At 34.5% G+C, this 18,676-nt stretch overlaps 1 protein-coding gene across 1 annotated transcript; it reads left to right on the plus strand.

Moving 5' to 3' along the window:
• Positions 1-519: 519 nt before the first annotated feature.
• On the plus strand, positions 520-15,962 carry LOC106075380 (ankyrin repeat domain-containing protein 17-like). The gene is made up of 7 exons (XM_056024195.1): positions 520-628; positions 4,603-4,808; positions 6,379-6,531; positions 8,272-8,508; positions 8,988-9,166; positions 9,839-10,126; positions 10,844-15,962. Exons 2-7 carry the CDS (start codon positions 4,652-4,654, stop codon positions 11,651-11,653), a joined length of 1,824 nt encoding a protein of 607 aa, XP_055880170.1. The 5' UTR covers positions 520-628; positions 4,603-4,651; the 3' UTR covers positions 11,654-15,962.
• The last annotated feature ends 2,714 nt before the right edge of the window (positions 15,963-18,676 follow it).

The raw sequence follows: 18,676 nt of genomic DNA on the forward strand, positions 1-18,676 counted from the left end.
GTGGCATCGATGCGGCCATTGCGATGACCCTACAGGCCCTTTTGGGTACCGGCCCACTTGGTATTTGCCCAATATATATAGCCAGTCCGCCCCTGACCTCGGCCCTCTCCCATCGGCATTAATTGAGGGGTGAGACCCACAAGTCTGAGGAATCTTCTTAGTATAGTTCCATGGCTTAATTAAATACTCCGCAAATTGATTAAAATCTAGGTTATTGTTTATTTATTTATTTTTTTTTTGCGTATCCGCTAGGCTATATAAGCACAATGCCAGGAAAACATCTATAAAAAATATTTATATTTCTTTCTTTGTTCTGGATGCATTATCATTCTGTAAATAATTGAAAGTATTGTTTACTATATTTTTATTTATTTTTATTTTAAGCTTGACAATTATTTTTTTTTATTAAATTACTAATATTCTATAGAAAAATAAAAGGTTTATTTTGTTTTTGTAACTTAATGATTACATAGCAGCATGATAGCTACCTCTTTAAAAATTCTGGACAATAATAAATTGAGGAAAACAAAAACAAGATTTAATCTATCTAGAGCTAGTAGAATGTCGTTGTACTTCCAGAACAGTCTACATCTAGACCTCTATAGACTACTATAGAGTAGAATATTAGGTATTCGATCTACTTCAAGTATCTGATGTTAATTGGTGTTATTTATTGTTAGGACTAGACTACTGTGTATCAGTATTAGTATACTATCAGTGATCAGTGACAGTCAGTGTCTATTACTTATTACTATACTTACCAACTACTTAGACTTAATATATAGTAATATACACTTTGACTTTATTAACTTTATTATACTTTATACACTAATACAGTGAGTGAGTATACTGAAGTATACTGACTAGAATATAAGTGACTAGATTATGATGATTATCTAATTACTAGACTAGTATTATTTATATTTTATATAATAATATATCTAGATGTAGTAGTAGATCATTCTAAATGATAATCTACTAATCTAGTAACCTAGTTACTAGAATACTAGTTAGTGACAGTTAGTTAATTAATATAAATAATAAAATATACTAAAAAATATAGATCTAGTCTATAGATATAGAATAGTAATATATAGACTGACTGTAGTAGTGTAGTGTAGTAGTTACATAGTCATGATAGTGTAGTACTATTAACAAGGTAACTAATAATAGCTATTATTACTATTATATATAGCAGTGATGCCCAACCTAATTCGACTTGCGGGCCATTTTAATTTCCGACAATCATATCACGGGCCACATGAACGAAAAGGTACAAAAAAAGAATTGACATTGACCTGAAATTATTTTATTACAAATCCGTGGATCTAATACACTAATTAATGAGATATTTGAAGTTGTCAGAAAATGGCTTCATTCCTCTACTTCAAATAGATCTATGAACAGCATTGTAGCCAGCTTTACAACCGACTCATTTTCTAGTCGCTATTTGGTTAATATTCCCATCAACCCCCACCATCTAGGCTTTAAAAAATTTAAAAATCTTTTATTCGCGACTCAAACCAAGAAAGTCATCAGATTCTTTTTTATAAAGCCGTTTATATGTTGTTTTTTTTAACATCCACACATTCTTTACAAATAAAATATGTTGGCTTAATATCCACACACAAAAAAAGTAAAATGAGTACGTTACACTCTTCCTGTTAGATTCTTAGATTCTACATTCAGAGTCCATTTCATAAACGCACAAATTTTAAAGGTCATTGACCAATCCATCAGAGAAGATGTGAGGGCCTTAGCGTAGTTTTTCTTTGGAGGGGGGTGTTTCTACACTTTGTGCCGACTTCTCGACGGGCCGGATTGAACCACGTCCGGCCCGCAGGTCGTATTTTGGGCATCACTGATATATAGTATTATACTAATTATAGACTTATCTAAGTATAGTGACACTCTACTACTACTAATATCATTCTAGTCTAGTACTAGATGTCTTAGTAATAGATAAAACTAACTACTAAGATTGTCTTGAATTAAATACTAGTAATAAAGTATATACTAGATCTATAATTATAATAGTGTTATAACCCTGCCTTTCACCGGTGCTTGAGGTCTGCACTAGCGCACTGTTGAACGTAAACAGGAAGACCCTAGAATGGAGAGAAGAACAGTGCATCAGGGAATGTGAAGAGTCTGAATGTTTGGGAAACTAAGAGGCCAACTTTTGTGCTGCCTGAAGGTTGTAGTAGGGACCTGGAGCGAAGCGGGGAAGGCTGTCGTTGGTCCACATTCGGGTTAAGTAGCAAAGGACTGGTATACTTAATAGTAAGACTCTGAGGAAGCTGAAGGATGTTATGTGTTTACCCTAGTGAATAAAGACAACTATTTATTTCCTGTGAAACTGTGTTGAGTTGCCTGCCATTTTGTTGAGTGCCTACCCTAGAGTTGCAACAATTGGTGTCAGAAGTGGGATTTAGTCAGCTCAACAAAAGGATAAGAATGACAACGCTTAGGAAGCTAGATGAACTTAGCTGTAAACAGTTAAAAGAGGAGCTCCGAGCCAGGGAGCTGAGGATCTTCTGTGACAAAGAGAAGATGAGAGCCAGTCTTAGACAGAACCTGGTTGATGAAGGGGAGGATCCCGAGACCTACCTGTTTGAGGTAGAACCAGATATCAGAGAGGTCATGAGTGCCGTGCTTAAAGAGGTCAATGAGCAGATCTGTACAATGATTAAACAGATAGGTACCATTACCTCACTGAACAAGACTGATGAATCATTTGATACCGTGATGAACAAGACCGATGACCAGATAGCTACCATGTCGACAGGTATAAACAATCCACTACTCAATGGAGACGCCGTTGACGGTAGTGTTGTTTATGACTGTAATAGCGAGCCGTGCAAGCTTGACTCCTACGACAAGAATCCTGACATTTGTTGTGACAGCGCTGAGCACAGATCTGATCATGTCATCGTGATTCCTGCCTGCACCCAGACGTTCAATAAGAACTGTGCTGACAGGGCCTCCTCGAGGGGAGAGAATGATCATCGAAAGATCTACCAACAAAGTCTTGACCAAACCGACTTTTGTCCTAATACCAGTAGCAGCAAGAGAGGCGCTGATGGTGGTGCAGCAGACGGACTTGTGCACATAGGACATTGCCCATGTGCCCCAGAGACATGTCTTTCAGACACGCTTGAAGATTATGCCGTGTTTGACAACCTGGCCTCCTGGGGGCCTACGGTGCATCGAAAAAGCATGCTGGAGCAACGTTTAAGACCAATGGTCTTGATGACCACCACCATGACATCCACTGCCTCTCTTCTTGCCATGAAGCTGCCATCGGCGCTGACTGAGAGAAAGGCCAGACAACGAAAACGACGCCCCCTTAACCAAAGTCAGATCAACTGGAGAAGGAGAAAGCGGCACCTGCAGAGAGCAGTGTGGATGGCTTTGTGTGGAGCACGCTCCATTCAATCTGTGACTCCCACTGACCGACCTCCACCTGCACTGACCAACCGTGAACATGTTTCTTTTCGGGACGAAAAGACTAAGGTGGGGGTATTGTTATAACCCTGCCTTGCACCAGTGCTTGAGGTGCGCACTGTTGAACGTAAACAGGAAGACGCTAGAAAGGAGAGAAGAACAGTGCATCAGGGAATGTGAAGAGTCTGAATGTTTGGGAAACTAAGAGGCCAACTTTTGTGCTGCCTGAAGGTTATAGTAGGGACCTGGAGCGAAGCGGGGAAGGCTGTCGTGGGTCCACATTCAGGTTAAGTAGCAAAGGACTGGTATACTTAGTAGTAAGACTCTGAGGAAGCTGAAGGATGTTATGTGTTTACCCTATTGAATAATTACAACTATTTATTTTCTGTGAAACTGTGTTGAGTTGCCTGCCTTTTCGTTGAGTGCCTACCCTAGAGTTGCAACAATAGTATTAGATTTATAATTAGATCTAGTTACTAGTAGTCTTGTCAGACTTGTCCTAATTGAATAATTGAATAATTAATTTATAGATCTACTGATCTAGAATCTAGACTTCACTAGAATACTAGTTTAGTAGTTATTAGATTTAGAAATTCTAAATCTAGTAGATCTACTATAAAGTTAAATAATTATAATTACACTACAATACTAGACTTTACTCTACTTTACTGTGTTTACTAGTTATGTAGAACTAGGGTCTAGAACTAGAGTATCTAAAATCTAATGCCATTGATTCAGTAATGATTTATATTATAATTATTTTTTACTAGAATCTAGATGAAGTAGATCTATATAGATTATTTTCTAGATCTACTAAATCTATATTTAGTCAATCTAGAATCTAGTCTGTATCTACATAATTTATAAAAATATATTATAAAGTATCTTGATCTGGTAATATATATATATATCTATATGATATCTATATTATTATAATATTATATTATAAAAGGGACTAGAGAATCTAGATCTTAGAATACTTGACTTATTTAACTTATTATCTTCTCTTTTGAAGGAACATCTGTAATTTATGAATCTAATATAACGAGCATTTCGATATTTCAAAGAGTACATTTTCATTTATTTATTTTTTTCATTTTTAAAATACATATACAGCAACAAAAATCTATAAAAAGCATAAAATTTTGTATTTAGAAAAGTGATGCCTTGATTGCCACATGCTTGCCAGTAAAGAAAGTTAAAGATGGATGATGCCATTATGTTAGATGACTACACTGTGTTCAAATCACTTGTCATCCAGAAAGCAAGTCCAGAGGAGCTGGAGTCACTGTTATTTAAATCATGTAATTTTTTTGCTGAGAACTGTGCAGCCATTTTACTGACCATGGGAGTAGATAAAGGTAAGGTTGTTGTTTGTTGTTTTTTTTTTTTTGCTTTGATATAAACTTTAAGCCTAATTAAGCAGTGATTATTTGTACAAAGATAAATGAGTCCCAAGAACAAAAAAGAATGAAATATTTATGTTGTAAAAACTGTATTTGCTTTCACTATTTTGTACTACATGATCTTCTAACTAATTCACTTCTATACACTTTTCATGAGAACAAAGTTTGTATGAACTATTTTTTTTTTAAATTTAATTCTCATATATCAGAGACATTTTGCAAAATGTTTCAAGTTTAATATGTTATAATGAGACATAATGGCAAAAAAGACAAAGCGGCTGATCTATCGGCCACAATGTTTCCAACCACAAGATTGGCTAGCCAGTATTTGTATCAGCCAATCAGATTAGTTCTTAAATTTTTACACGCTAGTAGACTAATGGCAGTTTCCTTTACTGTTTTTATACGATAATTTGTTTTTATTGATTTTTGAAGTTAGCTAGTGACAGGTGAAAATTTTAACATGTCATGCAGTGATATTGATGAAAGCTGATTTTATTTACTTTGAAAGTCCAAATAAAAATCAGGGCAGTATTGAGGAAAGCTTTAGATCTAGTATGTGTTGGCGATGTCTATTCATGGTAACATGGTTTAGAGGTAAGGGTGAGGAGCTGGATAGAGAAAACCCATTGGAGCACCAAGGGATTAACACCCCGTAGACTGTTTTATGCTTTTTTTTTTTACTATCAATTTAGTTCAAATGTTTGTCAGGGAGACTAATAAATATGATGCCAACTTTCTGACCAACAGACAGCTCAGAAGAAGATCCCTGGGTCATAAATGGGTGGCTGTCACTGTGGCCGAAATGAATGTGTTTGTTTCCCTGGTACCTTGTGGGGGCAGGGGGGTAGGTGGGAAGAAAAGTAGTAAAATAATGTGACAGAAGTTTCTGAAGGGTTTCCATGTGCCTTGTTTCCCTAAACACAAGTATTAGGACCTATTCAGGCCTAAAACTTCTTTAAAAACTCTTACCATTTTAATTCTGTTCTGTAATGAAAATTTTTTTTAAATGTATGCGCTTAAATTATGCAAATAAGCTTGGCTTATTTTAATAAATGTTAATATTTTAGATAGATTCTATAAGATAGTATTAGGTCATTTATTTCTCTTCAATAATATATATATAATTTTGTATATGTAAAGTAATTAGCTTATGTGTTAGGAAATATTTTTGGGAGAGAAGTGTTTAATCTGGAAATAGTGCACCCTCTTTTTGACACAAGACATGTTAAAAGTCTCCATCTTAAGAGGGTTAAAATACAGAGAATGAAACTAAATTTAAAGGTTTTTGTTTAATAGATGTATAAGTGTCCTATAACATCATAAGTAAATAATTTTAGGATCATTAATGGACCCCGTCTTTGTTTTTAGTTATCCTCTGTAGTATTGAGAGGTATGTCCGTAGCACACTGACGAATAGAAACTGTATTGAAGCATCACACTTGAATCTTTAAAGGTTTAAAACCACAGGTCTTAGAACCAAATTGTTACCTATTTTTATATTTGTACCTTCCAATTTTTGAAGATTGTGTGGACAGTAACAGAATGACTCCTCTGATGCATGCCGCCATGGTCGGTTGTGTGGAGATTACTAGCCTTCTTATTACCTGGGGCTGTCAGGTCAACACATTAGGAGGTACTGAGGGGAACTCGGCACTGCACCTTGCTGCTCAGATAGGTATGTTGGTTGTAGTATGAGATTCGCTTTTGTTTAAACTGTTTTCAAAAGTATACATTTGTATTGATAATACTAATGTCATTACTTTGTGGTAAAATAAATCAGGCCTTTATGTAGTTACAAACAATGCTATTGTTTGTCTGGAGAGTGAAGTATAAGATCTTCACATGTTTTTCTGTCGTTTTCTTTTTTAATTGAGGCATTCTTTGGTCATCTGAGGACCCTGCTGCATATAAATGTGTTCCTATTAAAAATCTTTCCATATACAGTTTTTTTTCCATTGATTATAGGAAATATAAAAAAATTGGTTAGAGGTGTTAGATTTGTTATGATAGGTCATGAGATCTTAAGCATAAAAAAAAACTCTATTTATGGAAAGAAAACTTGTTTGTGTGTTCTTCTTGACTTATTCCTTGTTGTAGAAGACCAGAAGCTTACAGTTGACAGTTTTATTCAGCATTGACATTTGTAAATAGATCTCTCCCTAGTCCTTCCATTTTCTGTATTGAAGACAGAATCTTTGAAAATAGTCAGAAAAAAAAATTTGATTGTTACTTACAGTTTAGTTTTTTGGGTATCAACTTTACATTTAAATTTTTACAATACTTTTATTTCTTTTGCCAGTATTGGTAAAAATTACATCTATGTTGTTCTTTAATTCTGGTCTTCTGATCAAATATTGGTTAAACAAACTTCATTTTTCAACTGCTCATGGTAATTTTAAAAGCCTTAAAAAATATCTAGACCTTTCCCACCATATCTAAATGAACAATTCTATTTGTGTAATTATTGCTCATTTTCCCCAAAATTTCAACAACCTATGTACCTGATAAATGTCAAGCAGCTCTTTTTTTTAAATTTTTGGCATTATTTTGTTTAGACTTTCATGATAAGATAAGATAATTTTATTGATCCAATCAAATAGAAATTCAGTTTGACTACAATTGACCTCAGCGTAACTACTTTACAAAAACAACATGGATGAAAAATTCAAACAACATTCACACACGAAACACATACACATTCACAACCAGCGCTTTATGAGTTTGACTTCTATGTACTTCTCTATGACACCAGCTGATCTTGTAACACTCTGACCGATAGTAGGATAAAGGAAATTTTAAATCTTTCTGTTTTAGTCCTAATGGAAAGGAGATGATCACTTCGTTCAGATCTTATATAACAGTGGTTTAATGGGTTCAGGTTGTCTCTAATAAGAATCGTGAGTATTTTGGAAATGCATCTTTCTTGAAAAAGCTCTTCAAGAGATGGTAGCTGTATTTGAGTAATATACAATGCTTTTTTAATTAGTCTATTAAGTCTATGTCTATGATATTATCTTTGCACCTGCTGGTGTGTTACAAAGACATCGACTAGATAAACTCATTTAAAAAGCATTTTATATCACTCGAGCTTGAAGAACTTTTTCATGAAAGATGCCTTTCCACTGCCATTAAGGAAGATCAGAATGATTTTAAAAATCCTTTATCCATCTTTCAGTCAGGGTGTTTCAAGATCACTTGTCAACACCACGAAGTACATAGAAACCTAATTCATAAAGTGCTGGTTGTGTGTGTGCTTCTGTTACTTATACAAATCTTGTTTGCCTTTGCATCTCTATTGTTATTGTTTTAGTAGTAATGCTGAGGTGGACAATTGTAGTTGAACTGAATTTCCATTTGTTTAGACCAATAAAATTATCTTATTTAAATTTTTTTTTTCCAATTTAATTCTCTCTAGGACATTTAGAGATTTGTAAAATGCTGATAGCTGCAGGAGCTAATGTGAATATAAGGAATGAAAAAGATGATACTCCCCTGATCATAGCAGCCAGCGAAGGTCATCTGCATATTGTCAAGCTTCTTTTGGAGAATCATGCTTCCATTAATCGCAGGGGCCATCGAGAATGTTCAGCCCTGCACAGAGCTACTGAGTATGGTCACTATGAGGTGTGCTCTTATCTGATAACCTGCAAAGGTAAGATAGGCTTAAAAAAAAAAAGAAATAAAAAAGCTAAAGACAAACCAAAAAAAAAAGGAATGTTTTTAAAAAGATTTGTTTCGAACGTGAGGCCGAAATTGTATAACTCTTTCTACGTGCCATTCAAGCATAGGATGAGTTGTGAATCTGCCGCGAAAGCTAAATGACTCAAAACTGAATTGTCTACTTAAACATAGTGAGATTGATAGATGGGAGCTGCTTGCGGAAATAACTTAACTCTGAAAGAAATTCATAACTAAGTTCTTAATTCCCCTATTCTAGTGGCCACGCTGAAATCAGCAATATCCTTATACATTGAAAAAAATGTGTTACAAGTATTAAGCTCTAACATTAAAGCAAAAAGAAAAGACTGAAGTAATCTCTTTCTTACATTTTCAAGTTCTTTTTAGTAAGGTAGAAATAAAAAAGGATTGGATTGTTTCATTGACTGAGAGTCTTTGTACTTTTTTTTTCAGCCGGACTTGAAGATGAAGACACTTTTGGTAACACACCACTGATCTGTGCAGCAGAGAAAGGTCACATCAATCTAGTCCTGCTGTACCTGGCCCAGGGAGCGGATGTAAACAGGGTCAGTCACAGTGGAACGACTGCTCTACATTATGCTGCCAAAGAAGGTTGGACTGCCTGTTGTAAGGTGAACATTGGTGGACATTTTATCCTGTTAATAATGGAAATAGTTTCATTCTTTTTTTTTTTTTTGTTTCTTTAGACCACTGATAATGAGAATATTGTCTTTTATTACCATTTCTTGATTCAACATGCACAGGCAAAAACCTGAGCTAAAAGAGGAATCATATAAATCAAGCTGAAATTTTTCACATATAAGTATGGCTGATTAGCTAAGTTGACAGAGAATCATGCTAATAATAGAAATGTTGTGGGTTTGATCCCCATACTGGTCAAGTAGAAATTGATTTTTTTTTAAATTGCTACTTGTTCAAAATTTATAAAGTTTATAGAAATAGAATTTCCTCTGAGTATTAAGGCTCAACTCTCTAAACCAGTTTTCTTTACAATCTCAATAGATTGAGTTAACTGTAATAGATATCTTAAATGCACTCAGGCTATAATAACAATAAACACATATCTTTATTATCTTGATATTCTGACATGCTGTACATTTTAGTGCCTTGTTGTTTACTGACTTCTTTTTTACACATTCATACTTTGCACACTTTATAAGCTGTTCACTCAACCAAGTACAACTGTCAAGGTCAACTAGCTTGTCCATACAGTCACAAACAATACACATGACATGAATTCCTATTCTTATTAGTTTTTCTATTCTCCTTTCATCTAAACACAGGTTCTTCTACACCATGGGGCTGAAATAGATGCTCAAGACATCCGCCGTTTCACCCCATTGATGCTGGCAGTTTTGGAGAGACACAAGAAAGTCCTGCAGCTTATGCTAGATGCCAAGTGTAATGTGAACATGGTGGCCTACAACCGCAGAACAGCGCTGCACTATGCAGCAGAGAGGAACTATGCAGACTGTTGTAGGATACTGATGGACTCAGGCGCCCACTTGGAAAGCCTGGATGGAGATAGATGCTCCCCAGCAATGCTGGCTGCGATGAAAGGAAACTTAGAGGTGCATTACATTAACTAGGAATTGTCATACTTTTTTTTTCCTATGTAGCCCTTTGATAAACTTTAGATTTTCCAAGTATCCACTTCACCAATATGAACACATTTTTTTAAAATCTTTTTGAAAACATTGTGCTGATTTTACAAGTACCCACTACGATAGTCAGGCTCAGAAATATAGGTCATCAGTTTTATGCTGTGATTTTCATTGCCATGTTTATTTGTCGGTCATTGAAGACAATGTCTTTTTATTTTTATTTTTTTAGAAGACTCAGAATATTTAGCTGTTAGTTTATTTATTGTTTTTTTTTTAACTGCTCAACAAAAACTTAAATTACAGTTACAATTAAAACTAAACAGTTCAATGATGACATCAAGTTTAACTGTTTATTTCATTTGGTACTGGATGTAGTTTTTTAGTCTACATTTTCAACGAAAAAATTTTAAAAAAAAGTCCTGGTTTGTACTGTGCACTTAATAAATATTAGATTTTGACGGTGACGGTCCAGAGCACATACCACAGGACCAGGCAGTTAGTGCAATACATGTTGGATAGTGCAACCTGTACTCTTAATAGCTTACTTGGTGTATTTAAAGGAGATTTTTGTGTTTTAAAAAATGTCTTTTAATATGACGAAACAGAATGTTTGTTTAGTCTTTTATTAAATAAATAAATTAGTAAATGGCTTTGAAACATAAGTTAATGAATTCTTTCTTTCAGACATTAAAGCTGTTGATATCAAGTGGAGCAGAAATGAATCACATGACAAGGCAAGGGTTATCTATCTTGCATCTAGCAGCCGAAGGTGGCAGCATTGAGTGCTGTAAACTCCTGATCCAGTGTGGACTGAGCATCAATGCTCGTAACTTTGAAGGTGTCACTCCACTCATCTGTGCTATTCGTACAACAAAGACCCCTGTCATCCTGTATCTCCTCTCTCAAAGCTGCTCTGTTCAGAAGCTTCAAGGGGATGCTTATACAGCATTGACTGAAGCAGTCTATAGAAACATGGACAAGTTTGTTATAGAGAAAATATTGACCCAAGGGGCCAGCCCAAATGAGACTGACCATTTCAACACTCTACCTCTGTGGTATGCTGTGGACAACCTTAACCTTCCAGTGGTCAAGCTCTTATTGATGTGTAACTGTGATTTCCTCAGCGAGACAGAATCTGTCTTTGCCCCCTGCGTTCTCTGTTCCCCAATGACACATGCAGTTCATAAAGCAAGTCCTGTTCTAGTTCAGTGGCTGGTCTCAGCGTATGCTGAAGAAGGTGCTTCCATTCTGCGGAAGATGAACCTGTACAATGTTTTCCATGATCCTGACAATTCGGAATTTGTGTCACTGATACATCAGCTTGTTTCTCAGCCTCAGAGTTTATTAAGACAGTGCAGAAGAACTATTCGCAAGCAAATGGGGCATGGGTTCCAAGTGGGAAAAAAGATAGCCTGTTTGCACTTACCTACATTGCTGTATAATTACATGCTATTCAGTGACCTTGAACCTAATCAGGTATCATTTACTTCCTAGTAATACTATAATCTTCGTATACATTTCAGATTGGAATGCTATCAGGTCTCTAGCTATAATTAAGTAATGGTAACTCCAAGCTTTAATTTAAAGGGTTTTGCTCATTGGAGCATACAGTACCTTAAGAAAAAAGTTATTTTTAAAAAGTGCAATTTTTTTTTAAGTATCAAGAGTATTACCTAATGAATAGATATTATTATCTATCTTAAGATATTAATTCAATTAATACTATACTCTATATGTTCCTAATATATGTCAAATTTTTTATTTTTACATGCTTTTTAATTACTGATACTATTCTTTCTAACTGCTTCTAATTTCTTTGAGGTTTTTTAATCATATTCAAGTCTTTCTTGAAGGCTGTCTCTTTTAACCTTTTGATTTCTTAACCTACTGTTGGCCTGTCTGTCTTGTGTAGGTCATGCACTTCTACTTCCTGACAGCATCATTGACTCCACTCTGCACCACTCTCATAAAATGAAGAAGTTAAACTATGGCCTTTGATTAGATAAAATAAGTAGATCTAAAATTTCTATACTATATCAAAATCTTTTGCAAAAAAATACTTTCGACACCTTTTTGATTCATGGTTATTTTGTAAAACTAGATCCCCTTTTGAACCTAAAACATTTTTTTAGGATCTTTGTTGTTTAAGAATTATCAAAAAAAAATATTCAGTCTAAATTTTATGTATCCAGTTTAATTGTTTCATGTTAGAAAAGTTTCATTTTACCTTCTTTCTTTATATGAATGCTAACTGCCAAAGGTTACATGGTGGAGGCTGTATAGTTCAATGTTATGGCTGATCATCACTGTCACCAATGTATTGGTGGCTGCCTGGTCGTGCGGTTTGCACGCTGGACTGTCGTTCAGATTTATCGATGGTCCCGGGTTCAAACCCTGCCCGCTCCCATCCCCCGTCGTCCTGCGGGAGGTTTGGACTAGGAAGTAATTATCTTCAACTCTGAAGGAACATCCGAAACATGTAAAACAAACAAACAGATCTATTATTTAGATTGATGCTGACTGATGACCAAGTAGTTTCCAAACCCTGATTCTAGATGTTAGTTACTTTAGTTTAATGTTATGAGATAGATTTACAATAATGTTACTGTTAGTGTTATGATTTTTAAAAAAATTTACAACAATGTTACTGTTGGTGTTATGATTTTTTTTTATTCATTTGCTTTAAAAGGCCTAATTAGGGCTTTTGTGATTTTGTTTTATATGTTCAGAATTATCTTGGCATTATTATCCATCAACCTTTCAAAAAGTAATTCACCCTCAATATCTTGATTCTATTTGATGCATTTTATTCAGATTCTTGAAAACTAGTTTGTAAATTATTTTTTTGTTACAGGATTTTATCTTTTATAAATGTCACAGTGTCTTCGTGCATGAAGAATCCAACTCCCTTCTTTGAAGAGATGTCTGTAATTTCTTACATAATTGAAAAGAAGACTTTTGTTTCTTTGTTTTGTCTCTCTTGGCTGTAGGACTGTTTTAAATGACTATTTCTCAGAATGGATTCATTTACAGATTGTAAAACAAATTTGAATCATGAATCTAATGAGAGATTTAACTAACCTAAGAATAAAGGTATTACACAATTGTATCAAGACATTTCAGTATTTTTTAGTTGTAGTATTTTTGTTGAGAACAGGAAATTGGACTGCTCTGTAAGGGGTAAGTATTAAGTGGACACAGAGTATGTCATCTATTTTTGTTAGTTATATCCTAGGTGTATTTTATGTGAAATAAAAATCCATTTGGAACTCCAATGATGTTTTTCTCTACTGGAACTCATTTCTTCACAAGCCAGTTTAATAAATGACTTTTGAAGTCATTATATTTTTATTTTAAATTTCTAACGTGTGTTACGGTGTTATTAGATTGTACATATCATATTACTAAGAGTTAAAATTTTTGTTTTGTTAGTTGCCATGATCTTTTTTAATTATGTGTTATGGTTTAAAGATTGTTCAGTATTATCAGTCATCATCAATGGCATGTGATCTCCGCTGTACAGAAGCTATATAAGGTGAACAGCTTATGTGTGTATATAAAGTCAGTGTTGTGATTTAGTCATTGGATTATTTTATTTTGCTGCTGTGATGAACAGAAAAACTTTTGCTTTGTATTCTTCATGACTGTTTTTAGTTCATTAATATTGTACAAAAAATGTACTATGTACACAATTGAACAAATACTTTTTTTTTTAATAGAATGTTGTTGTACCTTTTTTATTTCAGAAATGTGCATCATTTATGAATTTCAGAAACTGGTGTTTTTCAGGGAGGGTTTTTTTTGTTTTCTTTTAAAAGCTGAAATCACACACAATTCTCCCTTCGTATTGCCCTTGCCCTGGGCATCCATAATGCACAGTCATTTGTTTCCTTGACATCTTAGGTTTTAATTGGTCCCTGTGTTAATAAGCTGGGACAGTTCCAGGGGTGTAAGGGACACACTTTAAGAATCACTGTTATGCCCATAAGTGTAGCCAAAGCACTTACCCGCAGCTGTCATTATGTTTGTTCCTGTCATTGATATCCACCTGAACAAGTAGATGGAAGAACCCATCTTGGACTGAGCTTGATTCTGTTCTATGGTTGTCACCCATCTATTCATATTTAATCTGTATCTAGGTAGCAGTCAGCAAGACAAATGAGAAATGACTTTAAACAGAAATTACAGTAAGAAGTTATGATAACAAAAAAATAGAAAGGAAAAAAGTGTTCTTCAGCTTTAGTTTCTGGTGTTCTAGGCTTATTCTTTTTGTTTTTTTCCTGAAATGTCTACAAGGCTTCTATCAACTCACTCTGTCTGGTATAAAACCTTGGACACATTATAACTCATACTCCTTATTCTTGAATGAAGTTAAAACTTTACAAAATTATTCATTGTTGATGACAACACATATTTCAACTTAAAAAATTAACCAATTAGTTAATTAATAGTGGTAATCAATTAATTTTGTTCTATATAGATAAATCATGTAATATTGAGAGTTTGGGCAGTAATTGTGCTTTTTTTTTCCATTGTTACAGACAAAGAAATGCTTTCATTTCTGTTTGCATTCATTTTTGCTCTGATGGCAACAACACAAGTATCTTGTAACAATTTCTTGAACTCAACTGGCTCTATTACCCACTCTTCTGTCATCACTCTGCTTTCATCACCATTCTGAGTGTATATTCATGATTTTTTTGTACATACTCTTTTCACTAAAATGCTTGTAACATTTCTACCAACAAAATTTAAGTTTTTTTGTTTTTTTACACATTTTGTTTAAAGTCGACAAATATTGACCTTGCATTTACTAGTTAACAAAAAGTCTTTGCTATAAAATGTTAATCATATGCAGGAAATATTTATCTACATTTTTTTGTTCAGCTTGTCAACCTATAGTCATGTAATTAGATATTTCCATTTCGTAGTAATTATCCTTCACTTACTTCCTTTTAATCTACGGACGAGTAAGTGCTTTTCCAGCTATGAGCCATTATAGTTTTGATGTTAAACATGAACACGGTCTACAAAATATCTCTGTAGAGAGAGGGAAAATAAAAGGTGATAAAAAAAAATAGAAGCTAATTGTAAATCTCTGAAGTGTACATCCACTTTTAAATTATGTTGTGAGATCTTGATGTAATCATTGTGTATTAAAACTGACAAGAAAAATAAAAAACATTTCAGAACATTGACAACAGTTTCTCTTCCTAAGTTTATAGCAATAACAATGTCATTGGATCTTGTTTGCCTGTCAGTCTGCTGTGTACATGTACTGGCCCAATGTAACTATCTCTTTAAGCTACTGACCCTTTAAGTTTAATATTTTTGAATTATGTCGATCGTTGGGGCACCACACAAGATCTGTTGACCGTCTTTCTCCATTCCTCTCTGTCTATTGCCTAGGTTAGAATCTCTTTCAATGGCAGGCCTGCCCACTCTTTTATTGTTGTCTTCCCATCCCTTTCTTTGTCTGCCTCTTCTTCTTTTTTCCTGGTACTGTTACCTGAAGAAGGTCCTGAGGACCTTGTAATTATGGCCATAGTGTTTTAGTTTAAAATGTGCCTGTTTCTAAAAATGTGTAACATTCTTCCAAAGTCTTTATCTCAATTCATAATAAAAACCCAAGACTCTAGATAAACCCAAGACTTAAATTTTTATGAAATCATATTTAAATATATATATATATATATGTTTTAACAGTTAAGTCATTCATTTTACAAGGAAACCCAAATACTTTCTTTGACCTACAAATAGTTATATTATTCACCAGACACAGACATCTGTTGGTCACAGAATATTTGGTCATTCAATACGGACATTGCAAAGAAAGCAACAAAAACTTGACTATTGTTTGCTCCAGATTCAGTAATAATACATTTTATTTCAGGGATTGAAATGATACATCACAATTCTAATACAAAGTATTGTATAGAAACAAATCAATGAATAATTGCATGATGTCACAAACACAGGAATGAAAGACACTCAGTGTTTATCCAGGCCTCCCAAACATTCAAAAACAGAAATCCCATTGAACAAGTGTGTTCCATAAATCACAAAATGAACACACATCTTTGTGGATTAAACCTGAACAGTTAAGTTCAAACCTGAAGACTTATGAAGTACCCCTTTCGATCCATAGGGCAGATGATGTAAAGGTCATCTGTTTCTGTGGCCCATGGATAATGAGGGTGTTATGTAGTCGCACAATGACTAACCATCTTTATTTTTTTCCCCAACTAATGCCAGGTACCCAATTAGAGTTGGGTGGACATAGGGACACCCTACAAATCACGAATTTCAATGTTCCAGTCCTTACTGGGATTTGAACCCGTGATCGCTTGATTCAGAAGCCAAGCACTTTACCACTCAGCCACCAGACCCCCTAAGACTTCATACTGCAAGTATTTCCATTGTGCTCATGGTCAAGAGTCTTAGACTTTTATCTAAGTTAGTGTTTTAAATGTAAACAAAATGCTAATATTTTGTATTATAATAAGTGGTACAATTCATTCCAAAACTCTGTACAGTGTAGTAAGACTAAGACTGCTTTATTGATCCTTACGGAAATTTGTTGTGATAAGTAGTAGACAATTGACATCGCAGATGATCAGATCACCTTGTAACAAAAAGTTCTTTGAGACGGTTTGCAAACAGAAAATGTAATCTCTCACCTCAATATTGAGACATATTGTCAGATCACAGCTAGGACTGTATAGACCCGTGAAATACTGGACTCATCCTTAATCTTCAGGCTTTTTTTAGAAAAGCGTAGCTATTATTACTAGATATAGACTCTATACACAGATATTACAATATCTATTTTAGAGTACTCAACACTTTGGCGCAGCCGTTTTGGAGCGAGAGGCTCTGATGATGATTTATAAAACACAATCGTTTTGTATTCACTGTATACTAACTATGGTGTATATAGTATACATTCTACCCCACCTCTCCACCCCAGAAAATGTTGAAATAATTTTGACTACTACATGGACGCATATTGCGAACTATGAATGGCAGCCTAGTTGTGTGGTATGTGCTCGGGACATGTCTCGATAGTCCCGTGTTCGAACCCTGCCCGCCGCAATTCCCCCCCCCCTCCCGTGGGAGGACTGGGCTAGGATGTAATCTTCAATTCTGAGGGAACATCCGAAACATGTAACTATAGAAACTAGGAAAGGTCAGACTGCTACCTGAGAACATAATGCTTCCCCACCCAGCCCACAAATTAAAGGTGAGGTGTGCGCTCATCTGTTGTTTTTTTAGTTGGAGCTACTATAAATTTAAAAAAAAAATTTCGTGTGCACTAAAAATACTTATGATTTTTTTTTCCTAGCATTGTTTCATTTTGATCTTGGATATCGCTATCAATATATTATGTATCAAACCTTATCATGTGAGTATTGTAACAATAATTATACAACAAACTTAAATCGCAAATCTAATGGACAAATTAACCAGAAAAAGTGCGTTTGAACACAAAACACGACATACAATAATGAACATATATAATGTAACTAAAACTTTTCGCGTCAAAACGGCTGCGCCAAAACATCCCACTTTGTCCACCTTAGACAAAGAACAACTACATATATGACTTCATTTAGTAAAAGAAATATTTTTGTTTTAGAAACTTCGAACATGGAAGTAATTAGAACGTATCCAAAAAAAAAAGTGTTATATTTCAAAGTTGAACATTTTTGCTTCAACAGTTTTAAAAAGTCTTAGTTGGTGATAGTGTAGGTCTTAATAAATATTTTGTTTCTTTTAGTCCAAAACAGTTATTGCACAAAGAACATTTTTAAAAAGTCGTCAACTATTCTGAAGTACGTACAATAAAAGAACACTAGAATTTGTAACTTCTGAATGATGTCAACAAATAAATAATAATAATTAAAAAAAAAAGACACAACTGCAATATTCTCTTATTTCAAACATATGGATACAGAACATTTATACTTTGACGCCTACGTTTCAATTTATTTTCAAAAAGAAAACACAAAATTTCTTTAGTTTTAAATCACGAATTCAAAAGTCGTGAATTTTGTGCGAGTGTCAAAAGTTTCAAGATATATTGTGCGCTCTGAGTGTCATTCAAGCTCATCCAATGAGTGCTGACCATCTTTATGGCTGTTCTAAATATTGAACTCGACCTGCCGTTAGATGCTAGAACAACAGATTAATCTTAGTGCTTCCCCAGCATTCAATGGATCCACACTGACCATTAATGCTATACACACGTGAAATCAAAACAACATAACGCTTCAACCATTTGCAGACTTCTGAAAAATAAAGTTGCTCAAAGTGCAAGGAATGCTGGGATATGTTTTCATTGTTGGATTCTGGAATGTGAAAGAAGGTACAAAATAAATCAATAAACAAAATTTAATTTTAAAAGAAACTGCCACCAGGTAAAGCTTACGATGAAGACATGTTGAGTAGTGGACAGTTGACCTCCAGATTATGGCTATGTTTAAAGAAAACAAGTGTTAACCAAGGACATTGTGG

Source organism: Biomphalaria glabrata, chromosome 3 (assembly GCF_947242115.1).
Source record: "Biomphalaria glabrata chromosome 3, xgBioGlab47.1, whole genome shotgun sequence".
In the NCBI taxonomy this organism is placed as follows: domain Eukaryota; kingdom Metazoa; phylum Mollusca; class Gastropoda; family Planorbidae; genus Biomphalaria; species Biomphalaria glabrata.